At 39.8% G+C, this 14,527-nt stretch overlaps 1 protein-coding gene across 9 annotated transcripts in view; it reads right to left on the minus strand.

Moving 5' to 3' along the window:
- ndrg4 (NDRG family member 4) overlaps nt 1-14,527 on the minus strand; it is a 68,249-nt gene that overhangs the window by 12,811 nt on the left and 40,911 nt on the right. For 8 of the 9 annotated variants that reach the window (XM_047597174.1, XM_047597172.1, XM_047597171.1 and 5 more), the window contains 8 exons: nt 8,703-8,808; nt 4,426-4,546; nt 2,759-2,821; nt 2,318-2,378; nt 1,161-1,247; nt 1,028-1,084; nt 351-454; nt 210-266 (listed from right to left, as the gene is read on the minus strand). In XM_047597174.1, the coding sequence (XP_047453130.1) occupies nt 210-266; nt 351-454; nt 1,028-1,084; nt 1,161-1,247; nt 2,318-2,378; nt 2,759-2,821; nt 4,426-4,546; nt 8,703-8,808 (656 nt within the window). Of the gene's footprint in view, nt 1-209; nt 267-350; nt 455-1,027; nt 1,085-1,160; nt 1,248-2,317; nt 2,379-2,758; nt 2,822-4,425; nt 4,547-8,702; nt 8,809-10,817; nt 11,038-14,527 lie in introns of those variants that run through there. The other variant, XM_047597175.1, reaches the window with a different exon arrangement.

The following is a 14,527-nucleotide window of genomic DNA, read 5'->3' on the forward strand; positions in this document are numbered from 1 at the left end:
GCAAACTCCTTCCAGAAGCTGGAATTAGTAAGAATTCATAATGTACAAAGACTGAGGACTGGCTTAGAATCAGCTTATTCTGCATATAAATTAATGAACGGACCTCATTTCAGTTCCTCTAAGGTTATTTTATATATGTACTGCATGTATATTTTTAAAATCATATTAACTTCCATTAGTTGTGAAAACAGAAAGAACCAAGGACTCACTTCAGGGTCTTGGCGTTGAGCACCGTCCCGCTGCGGTTCATCTCCAGATCCCTCCGACTGAAACAGGACACACACAACGTCAGTGTTTGTGTAGTTTAAGGTAAAGTTAGATCCCTCACACATGAACACACGAGTCTCCACCTGTTGTACATGTTCCAGAAGAGCTGCAGGTTGAACTGGTTGACGGTGTTGTTGATCTGTTGCCGGTAGCTCTGCACCAGCTCTGTGTTGTTCATCAGCTCCTCCTGCACAAAAAGGAATCAGAGGGAATAAGAAGCTGTGGAGATTTATTACATCTGGAGGAAAGACTCATATATTTTAGATCATTTAAACCTGTATAAAAATAAAAATAACTATGGCTGTCAAAGTTATTGCTTTGATAACAACGCCATACTTTTTTTCAGTGAACACATCTTCAACCCTCATTGTCCCTAAAGAAAAAGCTTTGGTGTCCCTCAAACCAATGGTGCACGGAAAAAATCATGCAGAAAAATGCACGATAATTCAAGGTCCAGGCACTGAAATGGGTTTGAAAAAGTAAAAGTCCTTTAACTTAGTGCCTGGACCTAGATATTTTTAATGTTTTTGAAGTTCAACTTTACAACAATTAGTGTGAATATAATAAGTTACATAAATTTTTAGGAGTAACACAAACAGATATTTTAAGAAGCGCGATTAATTTGCTGTGGAAATCATGCGATTAATCGCGATTAATATGCAACCCTAAAAATAATATGCAATAATTTATAGCTCTACAGGTGTTTATTATTGTTAATAATTTGTATTTGTTTGAGTTTACATGCAAACATGATTAATACCTGGCTGAAGAGATGAGGCAGCACGGTATCTGGCAGCGCGCTGGTCAGACCTGACAGCTGCAGGGACAGAGGTGAATGTAAGAGAAAACAGAAAAGAAGCACGGCTGGTTTTCTACATGTACTTTAAACGTACCTTGGTGGCGGCCCAGTCGATCCATCCTTTGCCGTTGGGGTCGATGTTGAGCAGAACCAAACCTTCCACCATGTCAGGGAAGATCAGCTGAGAGAGAGATGATTCATAAGTCACACATATAATGAAAACTGTTATTTAACTCATTTCTGAGATGCTGGAATTTAATTAGAGAAAACAAATCTGAACATTTATTAAGTTCTTTTAAATTTATTCCTAAAACAAAAGTGTATTTCCATGCGTATACAGTGGTGAAAAAAAGTTTCCAGACAAAATTTGACACAATCTCAAATATTATCATGAAATATTTGTGTTTAAAAAGGTGTGACTGCGTTAGACAGATGCAAACAAATACAAATTATATTTCTTTTGTTTATTGTTAGCCAGAAAAACTAAGAAAATTAAATTCTTGACACTTTTGTCAGTTCTCAACATTGTTGGTATCAACAAATAACAGAGAATCTGTTCAAAACAGAAAAAAATAAATAAACCGTCGCTTCCTGCGTTAGCTTCTTTCAAATGTACTGGTTTTATCTAGACACGAAAAACGTCAACAACATTTTTGTCCTGTAATAAAAAGCATGGTCTTCATTACTGGAACCAAAATCCAAAAAATACTCAAAATTCCTTCTGTTTTTTTAAGGAACCAATCAATTTTAAGTTTTTAATGGCCTTTCAAAGGATTTGTTTAGTATTTTGTTGGTGCCTCTACTAAAAGAAATTGTACTTAAGAGTGATTCTTAAATGCAATATTTTACAAATGCATGGGGTGTTTTTTCCACCTCTGTACTTAAGTTTTCGTGTCCTTCGTTCGTCTTCAGTTTGTGTGACTGTGGATTATTTGTGGCTTCCAAACTCTTTAGAGCCTGATGAGCAACAACAACTCCTTTCCTCCTTTGTTCATTGTCATCATACACTTCAACACAAACGTGTGTTGTGAAGATCAGACTGAGGCAAATCCCTGATTTATAGAAACTAAACCAGGAACTGATATGTAATATTGGCTCATTTTCCTGAATGAACACATGCACAAGTAGAATATTTCTGTTTCATGTGTTTGATTGGCTTCTACTTCCAGGATGTGTTTGAGTCATTGTTATGCAGACATCTAGAAACCTCATGCATCAAGAACAGAGCAGGAGAATCAGGATGTGACTCACAGCGAACTTGGCCAGAATATAAGCTCCAGCTCCGACGCCGATCCCAACGATGCTCTTGAATCTGAGGAAGGATTTTGGAGATTTTTAGATGCAAAAGAAGAACTGTAGCTGATACTGATGCTACACAGAGAGCTGCTGCGTCTGTGCGATAGCACAGTTTAAACATGCTATTGTTGGGAGCACAGATGGAATCAAAGTGTTGCTCATCTCCTCGACTGGAACTGCATGTTCAGGCGAAAAATTACACCCTGTCAGCAGCGGTGGATGTTTTCTACTCTGCAATCTGCACAAATCCAGCTGCAGGAAACTACACATGACCGGGAGGAGGAGATGTGTTCAGTTCAATGCATTTCTTGTATCTTTATAAAAGTCAACTAGATCTGTAGCTGGAAACCTGGCTCAGTGTGAGGTTAAAATCAAATCCAATCAAAGAGCACTGACCCAAAGTGCTGCACCACGGTGGGCAGCATCCCAGCCAGCTGGTCCATGGTGGGGTACTGGTAGCTGTGGAGAGAACAGACACCGCTCATCAGATTTAACTCGGCAAGCAGTTTCTACTGATTTAAATCATTGGTTAGACACAGTGTTTTTGTCTGTTTGATACCATTTGAAAGTGTTTTTTTTTTTTTGTGGAGGATCTTAAAGAGGGAATGAAACATACACGTATTACACCTTTGGTAAAAAAGTTGCTAAAATCAAAGGTTTAAGATGTTTATTTTTCATAATTTTGACCTGGCGTGGCTGCTAGGGAGTCGCCATTTTGAAGTGACGCAATCAAATAACTCACGGGTTTGGTTTTAGCGTTGGAAATGGACGAGGATGAAACAGCGTGGAAACTGAGCAGTGGTACCACTAAGAGTGAAAACAGTAGTTTGCTGGACCATTTAATTTGCGGCCTGTCCTGTACTTTCTAAATGTTATGCCGGGAGGTGGACATTATGGAAGTGGAAATGCTTTCACTGAAAGAACGGAAACACTGCAACAGCCTGTTTGTAGCAGCTAAGCTAAGCTAGCTGTAGCCATACCTTAAAATGCAACAAAAAACAAGTACATACTACACGTATCTGACTAAAATAATCTATCTCTAACTCCATGACATCACTGGCCACAGCACAGCAAGATGGTGGCACACATGCTAAAAAATGGCCGTCATATTTTCTACTTGTATGCTAACATTTGCAAATAGTGTCATATACTGTTGAAATACGTCTATTGAATGCGGTTTACTTGATTGAGTGCTTCATTTCCCTTTTAATGGGCGGAAGAGTAACTTTAAAAATAACTTTAAAGGATGAGCTGTTGGTATTTACTTCCTTGTTCTGATTGATTGGTGGACACTGATGAAATCCAGATGGAGCGTCACCAGACTTTCTGATAAGAACTGAGCCTGGCTACACCAGGTTAGCATGTTCCACATCTGTTGACATCATGACACTGATCATCTCGTCATCATCCTACTAATTAATCCAAATGGCGTGTTACCAGAATCATAATAATTGGGTTTAGCCCATGCATACGTTGCCTTTTGAATTATTTTAGCATCTTTCCAGTACCTGCAGATAGTTTCATTAATAATTCCAGCATAAACATTATTGGTCATACAAGTTTCTGATGGGCTACACCCACAGATGTTTCTATTTAAATGTTCAGTTCGCCTTAAGACCCCTTGTCTGGTGCTTTGAGTGAATTTTATTTTTTATTGTTTTTATAGCTGTCTTTTAAATTGCTATATCAATAAAGCTGAGTTGAGTTGAGAATGAAACATCTTGAAGGACCTCAGTGTATTGACCAGTTATCTCTTAATTTCAGTCTTTACTATCCCATGTCTCCTGGAAGCTCATGATTAAATCTGTCATAACAACACAATTCAAATATGAAGAGTAAAACAGTTTGAGAGCAAACAGGAAAATAAAACTGACCGAAAAGTTCATTTAAATAATGGTAAATCAGTTAATTAGAGGAAATATAGCATGAATGCAATCAAATAAATGCTTCAAACTCCACAGCCAGGATGCACATGTGAATTAAACACATAATCATCCATTCATCATCTATTGATTATCATGATATGAGTCTCTATAAAATTCAGAATAGTGCTTGTTTCATACCCTTGTGGCAGCTGAGACGCTCCGATCTGTTGACCCGGCGCGTCCACGTGGCAAACCACAAAGTGCTTGGTGATCTCCTGCATGTCCTCGTTGTTGAAGAAGGTGTTGAAGCACAGCTTGTCTGCAGGAGAGCGAAGAGGACAGGAAATGAGCAGGGGTGGCGTGCAGGTGAGAGGACGGAGGGATGAGATCGCATTAAATATGCACGGCAACTCGGAGGGGATCTCAACAGAAGCCATCTGTACCGCCGAACCCGTGCCAACAAGGAGAAGGACGAGTCTTCTTCCAGCCAACCTGACGTCCGGACATTTATAACTACGAATTCATCAGTACATTTATAATGACGTTCCTGACTGGGTCCGTGTTCTCTCTGGGGCTTCAAGTTTGGTTTATTTGATTTTCAAGATATCTAGATAAAGATAACTGAAGAAAGAAAACTAAAGAAATCTGTTACTTGATTTATATAAAACCAGAAGTTACTGGAGGTGAAGAAGACAAAGCTGAATCTGCAACTCAACCCTTTGACTTCCACACTAAGAAATACGATTAATCACGATTAAATATCGTTAATTTTTAATCTGTATTAATAGCATGCACTGAGTGTTTTGTGATTCATGCAATATAAATACTGAAGCTGTATGACATATATTTTGGAGGTATGGTCGTCTGTTCAAAAGTGCTATAGCTCAAATGCAAATTTGTGTATCCTACAAATTGAATGACCAGCACTGGTAAGAAAAAGGGTGAGAAAAAACTGAGAAATTAAGTATTTTATTGTGTACTACTAGAGTAGAGTCCGCTATCATGTCTGTGACAGAGAAATAACTTTAAAGGACGAACAGTTAACAGCGATTAAGGTATTTGTCGAGAAGTATGCGTCACAAAATGTGATGCTCTGATCGGCTGGAGGACAATAAAATGGCATGAAGGGTTTTTTTAAATTTATTTTAAAATAAAAAAAAGGGGAAATCAAATATCTTTTGGTCCAGTCAAATCATTTGGGCCAAATTAAACATAAAAAAAGATTAATTTTTGAAATTATATCGCAATCATAATTACGATTAATCAAATGATTTAATCGCGATTAAATATTTTAATATATTGACTGAACTTGGGCCAATCAGATAATTGGTTGTTTTGGTTTTTTTCATTTTTAAAACAATTCAATAGAAACACAAACGTTCCCAGAAAGAACAAAGAAGAATAGCCTTACCCTTTACCCCAAGAATCAATTTACAAAGAAATAAGGTTAAATTAAGAACTTATATTAAAAAACATACTGGCTTTAATTGTTCTTTTAAATGTAAATGTTGTGATGGAGAAAAGAGAAAGAGTCTTTCACATCATTTGAGCTCTGTGGAGTTGAACTAGTTTACAACTGAAAGCCTCTGACTGGTCGGAGCAATATCTGGTCATTTTTGGCTCAAACTCACCTCTAAATAAAATCCAAATATGCCATTTTACAAGATTAATTTGCGTGTACGAGGTTACAAATGAATTAATGTGGACATTTTTAAAAGCAAAATAAAGACCTACCTTTTTAATCCTGATTTCAACTGAATTTTTTTTTTTTTTATCAATTTATGTTTTATTTTAGTCTCTTTTAATTGAATTTTACTTTTTTTTAAATTATTTTTATCTTTTCTGTCTGTCTTTAAACTAATTTTAACTTATTTTATTATTTTTTACCTTTTCAGTGGCTTTTAATTGAATTGTATTTATTTTTATCCTTTAGGTAATTACTAAATCTAATAATAATTCATAGATATTTTTATCTTTCTAGTGTTTCCTTCACTTCAGGGTGGTGAATGTGGGTCCTCAGTGTTCTCACTTCCTTTTTTGTTGTTGTTTTGTTTTTTTATGTGAAGCACTTTGGGCTTCACACCTTCGGTACGAAAAGTTCTCTATAAATAATGTTTGTTTGATTGATTAATTAATTTATTGATTGATTATTAATTGCAAACCAACTGTAGTAAATGTGAAACTGCTGATTGTGTTAATTAATGTTGCATCCTCACAGAAAAAGCCTTAAAATAACGTCTCTGTTGTTTGCCTGATTTATTGTGAGAGTGACTCACGGAGGATTTGAAGCCGACAGCGTAAAACTCTTAAAATATCTCCGTGTGTGACGGGACCGTCCCGCTGGCTCTGGCGTTGGCCTACTTTCAGCACCATGTGTGTCAGACTCCAGCCTTTGTTTCCTCCTCGGGCTCAGAGCGATTAATTAAACGAACCAATTAACAGGACAACTGGGATGGAAGACAGAGAGGAGGGGAGGGGAGGAGAGGGGATGGATCCCGGCTTCGCCTCCGTTTGTGGGCTTTTAGAAAAGCCACGGCCGGGACGGAGGTTTGTCGTAAACACCCTGAGTCATCGGTCACAGCTCTCCTACTGACTCCATGACCTACTTCCTTCCTCTCTACTTTCTTTCTCTCGGTTTAATCTTTCCATCCTCACTCTCCTCTTCCTGTGCAGTCGCTTTTAAATCTTTCCCTCCTTTCTGGAAACATCCCCGTTCTGTGACCTCTTTTAAACCATCTCTCTCCCTGAATTCTTCTAATCTCTTCAGTTCATTTTCCACGTATTCATTTTTTTATTTATTTATGTATTTATTTAATCGTGTCTCTGCTTCGGGGGGTTCTTAGTCAGGATTTCGGTGCCATCTGAGGATTTTGTTTTTGTTTTAATGAAACGACAGACTCACTTTTTCTTTGTTTCATCCTTTCATCCATTTCATCCCTCGCTCTCCTGCTCCATCCTGCATGATAATACGCTGCAGTCGAATGATTTAGTGCCTGGCTCTGAATACTAATTCAGCTCTGAGGTCCAGCAGCAGCAGCAGGTTCTATCGCGCTCTATCTCCAGGAAAGTCTACATCATTCGTTTTTAATCCCCATTTGAAAAGAGAAGCTGTAGAGAGTCCAGACCTCTGCAGTCAGCTGAGCCGTGGCGCTCCATCCCTATCCCACCTCCATCCCTATCCCACCTCCACCCGGTTTGGGGCAGCGCTGCGTTGCCTCTGGCTGCCCCCCACCCCGCCTCCCTCTGCAGGACGGGGATGTTTTTCTGACCTACATTTCATCGACGCCTCTCACCCTTTCACTTGCCTCCTCTTTTCTATTTTTGCTCTTCACACTTTCGGAACTCGTTGTTTACTTGTTCGTTCTCGTTTAACGACTGACTCACGATACAAGAAACCTCAAAGGAAGTCAGATCTTTAATTGAGGATAACTATTGTTGCCGTAGTGACTTCAAGCAGAGTTTGAATTGTGAAGTTTTGTACCGTTAAACAGCAGGCAGCAACCTCCGGGTCTGAGCGATGAAGCCCATGTGGAAAAAAACTGCAGTTCATGTAGTGGCCACTAGAGGCTCCGAATTTTTTTTTATTAAGGTTTAAAATTCTGCATAATTAAGGACATTCCCGCTTTGAGTGACAGGTAGCAGAGGTGGGCGGGTCTCAACGTCCGACACGATCCCTCAGTGTCCACATCTGGAATATCGGAGTGTGGGCGGAGTAAAGCTCATCCAACATGGCGACCGTAAGCTCCGCCTACTTTTGGCTTCCTTTTCGAAGAATATATATCGGACGTTCACAATACACCATCTCTTTCTATATGTGCCTCACTGTCATGTGATTGGATAATGGCCGTCTTATCTCAGTTAGCATTAGCTTAACAAAGCTAGCAAGCTGCTACAAGCCCTGTGGCTACACGTGAGGTGCAAGACAGCAAACTAACCATAAAGTTAAATAAGTCCCATCTAAGAACTTTACTAGTTACATGAAGTCATTGCCCTCTGACTTTTACTGGCACATATTTAAAAGTGGACAGTAGAGTGGATAATGGGTTAGCATTTAGCTCAAACTGAGCTATGCTACATCTGATTATCTATTTGTATTGCAGGAAGAATGATCTCTTTTTATTCAGTAAAGGGATCGTTTTCCACTTTGCATGTGTAGTTTTTTATTCATGCATATTTAACGTCAAAAATATGACATTCGCTTTAGCGCCAAAGGTCAAACTTAACTTTGTTTGGGTACTAGAATTTTATCTTTCTTGCTTTGTTTGTTCACAGCTTTAACAGAATATTTTAAATATCGGGACAATTTAAAAACTTCTTGTATGACTCTTCTTCTTTCCTGTTAATTGTGATGATGAAAGGTGTGTGTGTGTGTGTGTGTGTGTGTGTGTGTGTGTGTGTGACTGATGAAGGAAGTGTAGAGACCAATTATCACCTCTGATAACACCCGGTGGATGAACGGTGCGTCTAATACTCACGGTTCAGCCCCACGTCGTGGTAGGTGAGGATTGCGGGTTTGTTGCCCTTCGGCGCCCCCCGGATCACCACATGCAGCATCCCGTAAGGGGTCTCCACATCGTGTTCCTGTCAAACACACAACACACACACACACATATGGGTAAACAGATGTTCTTCCATGCCCTTGTTCCTCATCAGTCAGTAGAGAGGAAGGAAGGAAGGACGTTAACTCATGCCGTAAATTAACTGGATTCAAGGCGTCAGCAGATTTGAACAAGTGAAATTTTAAGGTATTTTAAGACCATTATGGGTTAAATTTAAGACCTACGCAAAGTATGGAAAATAAGGAAAGGAGGAAATGGACGTAAGGATTTAAGACGCGACTAAATGTAATTTAAGACCAAAAATATGCTCGTCCTTAAGCCTTTTAAGACCTTAAATAGGGATTATTATCATTTTAGACTTTAAATGTACAAGTACCTCACTGACATACTCCAGGACTGAGCCAGGAGTAAACTATAACAAATCAATGTAGATACCAACAACAGTTTCCAAAGAAATGTGTAAACATTTTGTGTAAACATGTATAATTTGAGAAAATTGTACAATGAAGAGGGAAAAAAAGAAAACTGAACAGGGTGAGTGGAGTCAAAAGCAGGACTTTTTATATCATCTTACATAGTGTACTGTCAAATTGAAAACTTTTTAAGACCTTTTTAAGAGCATTATGGGTTAAAATTAATAATTAGCTCAACTGGTCTTTGCATCTAATGTTCTGTCTCATTTCACTGACACAAGTAAAGATATAAATACCACGAAATATTCCGTATAAAAACAAGAAAAATGCCAACCAGCGTTTGAAAGTCGCCCCATAATCTAATCCAGAGTATTATCTCAAATACTACATCATGTTATTAAGTTATAAACAACCAAAGAAGTTAGTTAGTAAATGATAAAAAAAAGCTGCCTTTTATTTTCAACCAATAAAAAACTACAAGCAACAAGAATAAAATGTTTCTGTTTAGTGTCACGTATTTTCATTAATGTAACGTTGGAACGACACCAACACCAACGGACACAAGAGACGACAACAACTCCATGAATAACACAAACGTCAATAAATAAGTGAATAATGAAATTCAGTGTTTAGGTTTAAATAAAGGTTTTCAAACTGGTGTCGTCAGCGTCCACTAGTCTCAGCTTTCCCAACTCAAAATGGAGGAGATGAATGTGTGTTACTGTTACACACAAACACACACAGAAGAGCATTGCTGTCTTTTTTTTATTATTATTCATTATTTATTCTGAATGCATGTGTGTGTTGATGTTTCTGTCTTTTAACGTCGCTCCAAATCAACACTCACTGGAAATTTTGTCGCATATTTTTTATTTAATTAAAGGCTGATTCTGATTGATTTTTTTTTTATGAGCTGCTCAAATCAAATCCACGCGTTCTTTCTGTCTAGACGCAGCAGCAGCTGCAGCAACAACCTCCTCCTCTCTGCAACATTTGCTTTTATTTAAATATCACAGCTGCACAGAGCCAAACATTTCTCCATAATCCCCTGAAGTCATGCAGCCGCCGTTAATCCAGTCAGATTATCTGTGTTATTTCAGCGTTAACATCGGCGTTATCTGCGATCAGCCTTCTAATTTGAGGCGGTTACTGCACCAGAGGCTTTGTTCACTTTGTCTGTTTCCTCGTGACCTTCACGCCGGCAGGAGGAAAACCACAGAAGAAGAAGAAGAAGAAGAAGAAGAAACCACTGCAGCTCTTAGATGGAGGAGAATCAGAATAAGACGCAGCAGCAGCAGCTTTTCTAAGGAAGCACAACCCGAGGCGGCTCATTAGATTTCAGGACATGCTGCCCCTTTTTCCCCCAAGGTTACAACTGCAGAGGCATCAACACGTCCTGCACGCGCTCAGTGTGCACGCTGCACGGCATCTGTTGAAGTGTGTCAGTGGGCCAGAGTGGAAGGATGACCGGCTGACTGCGCAGATTCACCCTCTGAACACACACGGGCTTTTATTTTGAAGGACTTAAATAAGACTATAAATAATAATAATAATAATAATATTTTTGGATTTTAAAATTAGGATTTTTGATACAAAGAAACCCTTTTTCATCACTCACCCCGTCCCAGCACTCAGGCATGGCTCCTCAGTGGATCTGTTTTCAGAGGATGAAGAAGAAGGAGAAGAAGAGGAGGAGGAGGAGGAGGAGAAGGAGGAGGAGGGTGCAGTCGAGCAGCCAGGCCTCTCCTGTTTTACGGGACTAGGTCCTGGTGGGTACTCGCTGGAGGATGGAGAGCTGGATGCTAGATGGTGCAGAGTCTTTGTCTGCTCAGCTCCACTGTGAGCCACGCTTTTAAAGCCACCCTCCTCCTCCTCCTCCTCCTCCTCCTCCACTCACACTCTATAGGCAGCTGATCCGGAGGGGGTGGGGCAGGCCGGAGACGATTGGCTCAGAGCTGCCTCACCTGCCCCCGGTTGGTCCACCGTCCCTGTCAGTCTACGCCCGTCTCTCTCATCAGCACCACTCCTCTGGTTTTCCTAAGGTTCTTTTTTTTTCCTCTGCGATGTTGTTACGTTTATAGGCTTCAAACGTTTGAGTGTGACTCATCCTGCACTGGACAACAGACAACATTTAAACCAGGAGCGTCCAGACCATTTTTAATTATTCATTCACTCATTTTGTTGTCGTCTAGAGAGTTGTGGGGGGACTGGACTGGACAGATCTCCAGTCCAGAAAAACATAAATGGAACATCTAAAAACATAAAATGCAACATGGCTCCGCATGGAACTAACGCTGGACTCTATTGTACAATTCAGCTTCAACAGCAGGTGGCGCTAGCATCTTGAAAGCTGCAGAGCCGTATATCAGAGAGAGTCTGTCCAACCAGGGAACAGAGCGTCTGATCTGTCCCTCTATGCTGATTGGTTCTGAGCTGGTCACGTGTTTCATGGGCGCCATGTTGGATACATCTAACCAATATTCACCCACAGAGACGTCGCAATAACAGAGAATAAAGTTGGATTAAAAGTTAAAAGATTTTATGTAGAAAAATAAAGTCACACCATCATTAATGTGAACCTTGATCTCAGAAACACCACTTTACAAATGAATGAAGTTTGAAGCTAACCTAGCCTTATGCTAACCTTATGGTAGCTAGTTATCTAGACTAAAGGGTTAGAAAAATAGCAGCTAGCATCATATATACTGTGAAACCCATGTGTTCATGTAATTTATGTCCATGTAGATAGACACATTTAACTGACACGTAACTTTACCTCAGTTACTACTAAGTTATTATGGCTAGCATGCTAATGCTATGATGCTAATACTAAATAACAGTGAGACTAGTTTAATAGTATTTCTAATTTTTCCACCTTTTAACGGTGATGGATGAACACGGAGACTGAGGAGAAGGTAAACACAGCTCCATGACTGATGAGGTGATTGGGCCACGAAGCATTTTACAGCTCATTTAAGATATTTAAAGGAAGTAGATGCTGGGATATTTAAGTGAGGACCTTTTATATATTAATAACATTTATAGGAACGTTAATGGTGAAAATATGACATTTATTTCAACACAGCACATCCGCCCCATAGGGTTACACTGTAGAATCTAACCTCTGATGTAGCAAACATGGCGCTATGGTTTGAGTTGGTCAGACTCTCTCTAATATACGACTCTGGAGAATAAGTTAATTTATATGAACCTGAATCTAAACCTCTCGTACTAATAATCGTCTCTAAAGTTGAATCCTGACAGACTCTCATCGCGCTGACTGCAGATCTCTGCTGTCATTCATTCCTTTTGTCCTGCCTTCCCCGACCCCAGCTCTCCCCCCTTTTCTCTCCCTCTATCTCCTCTTTTCTCTCTCCATCTATCCCCCTCTATCCTGTTGACAGAACGCCCGGCATGCTGACCCGACTTCCATCGTCCTCTCCCTCCCTGCAGATTAACTCCCTCCCTGCTGACGCTGCATCACGGCTTCGGCTTGAACTCACAGTCAGAGAAACTGAAGACTAAACTACTGAGAGTTACATCTGCTCACAGTAATCATGAGCTAAACGAGCTAAACGAGACGTGAGCTACTGGTTTTCCATCTACAGTACTGTGCAAAAGTGCTGTAAACTAAGAACAATGGATGTGTTAATAGTCGATTTTCATCATGAATGAACGGACAGAATCAGTTCTTCTACTTGGACGCAGTTCTTGAAGGAACTCGGCTGGTAGGTTCTTCCAAACATCTTGGAGAACTAACCACAGATCTTCCTCAGATCTTCTGTCTCTTCATATAATCCCAGACTCACTCCATGATGCCATGATGATGCCATCACTTCCAGGACTTCTTGTTCTTCTTGACCTTGGCTGGATGTTTGGGCTCTTTGTCCTGCTGGTATTGATGATGGACAAGTATGAACCTGTATTTCTCAGCATTGAGGACCATTAATCCTGAACAAATCTCCAGCTCCATTTGCAGAAATGCAGCCCCAAACTTTCCAGGAGCCTCCACCATGCTTCACTGTTGCCTGCTCATTATTGTAGTTTTCTCCAGTCCTTCAGTGAACAAACTGTTTTCTGCTGCAGACAAATATTTTTGACTCATCAGTCCAGATGTTTCTGGTTCATAGTTGAGTCTCTTGGTCTTGTTTCCATGTCAGAGGGATGGATTTTTTGGCTGCATCTCTTCCAAGAAGACCACATGTGTCCAGACAGTAGATGATGAACCTGGGTCCTGCTGGTTTCTGACAGTTCTGAGCTGATGTCTCTGCTGGACGTTCATATGATTGTTTTGTGCTGCAGGGATGTGCTCTATGAAATCATTCTTTATGCTTGTTGTGTATTGTGTGTGCAGCATGTGATTGCGTTTGTGATATTACTGGGGAAGCTTTTGTGTTCTGCATGGCTCTAATAGTCAACTCCATGCTTGATGCATGCTATGTTTTTAAATGTGCGCTACTGTGTCTCTTCTGCTTGACCTGCATTTTATTTGTAAATTGCTGCTGCTTTTTTAAAAATAATCTTTGTTATGTTATGTTGATAATATCTTTTATTGTATTTCCCTTTTTCCACCCGGCCTGCGACTACAGCTAGAAATTAGCTTCATTAGCTAAAGCTGCACTATTTGATTAATAGGGACTGTCCAGGTCACAATAAACTAATAAAATAAAGTTGCAGTCACACCCGACACTTTCCTCGGATCTTTTTACGTAAAGGTGACTTCACTGGGGAACTTCAGGTCTTTAGGTTTGCTGGGTCAAATCCCACATGAGGAAACTTAATCTGTGAATCATCTTTTCATGGTCCAGGAACATAAAGTAAAATAAAAACCAGTCGAACTTGATTTCCTGAAGTGCAATGACCTACTTAATTAACATTTCTTCCCAGGGAGGAGTTTGCATGTTTAAATCCAATCACGTTTTCTTTCTTTGTGTCTTCCCCTCGACCCCTTTCATCTCTTTTAATCCCATAAATCGTGCGTTGGGGACAAATAAATTGAATTGAATTGACCTCTCCTCACCCCTCCATCCATTTATTTCACAACCTGCCCACCAATAAACCTATCTGCATCAGTGAAGGCGTGGTGGACTTTGGCAGTGAAGTGTCTTTTTATGGTTGTTTAGACTCTTTGTAGAGGGTTTGCATCTTGTGGATCTGTTTGTGGTTCATGTTTGTGTCTCTTTTTCAAGAAAATGTCATAAAAGAGACACAAAACAATAGGTGATGTTGAATCACTAAATGAACTCCGTAAGGTGTAAAACTACCAGAAAGAGACACAGCAGGAACAATACGACACACAAAAGGCAACGAAACGCATTTGAAAACAAA

This window comes from Mugil cephalus, chromosome 10 (genome assembly GCF_022458985.1).
Source record: "Mugil cephalus isolate CIBA_MC_2020 chromosome 10, CIBA_Mcephalus_1.1, whole genome shotgun sequence".
NCBI classification, from domain to species: Eukaryota; Metazoa; Chordata; class Actinopteri; order Mugiliformes; family Mugilidae; genus Mugil; species Mugil cephalus.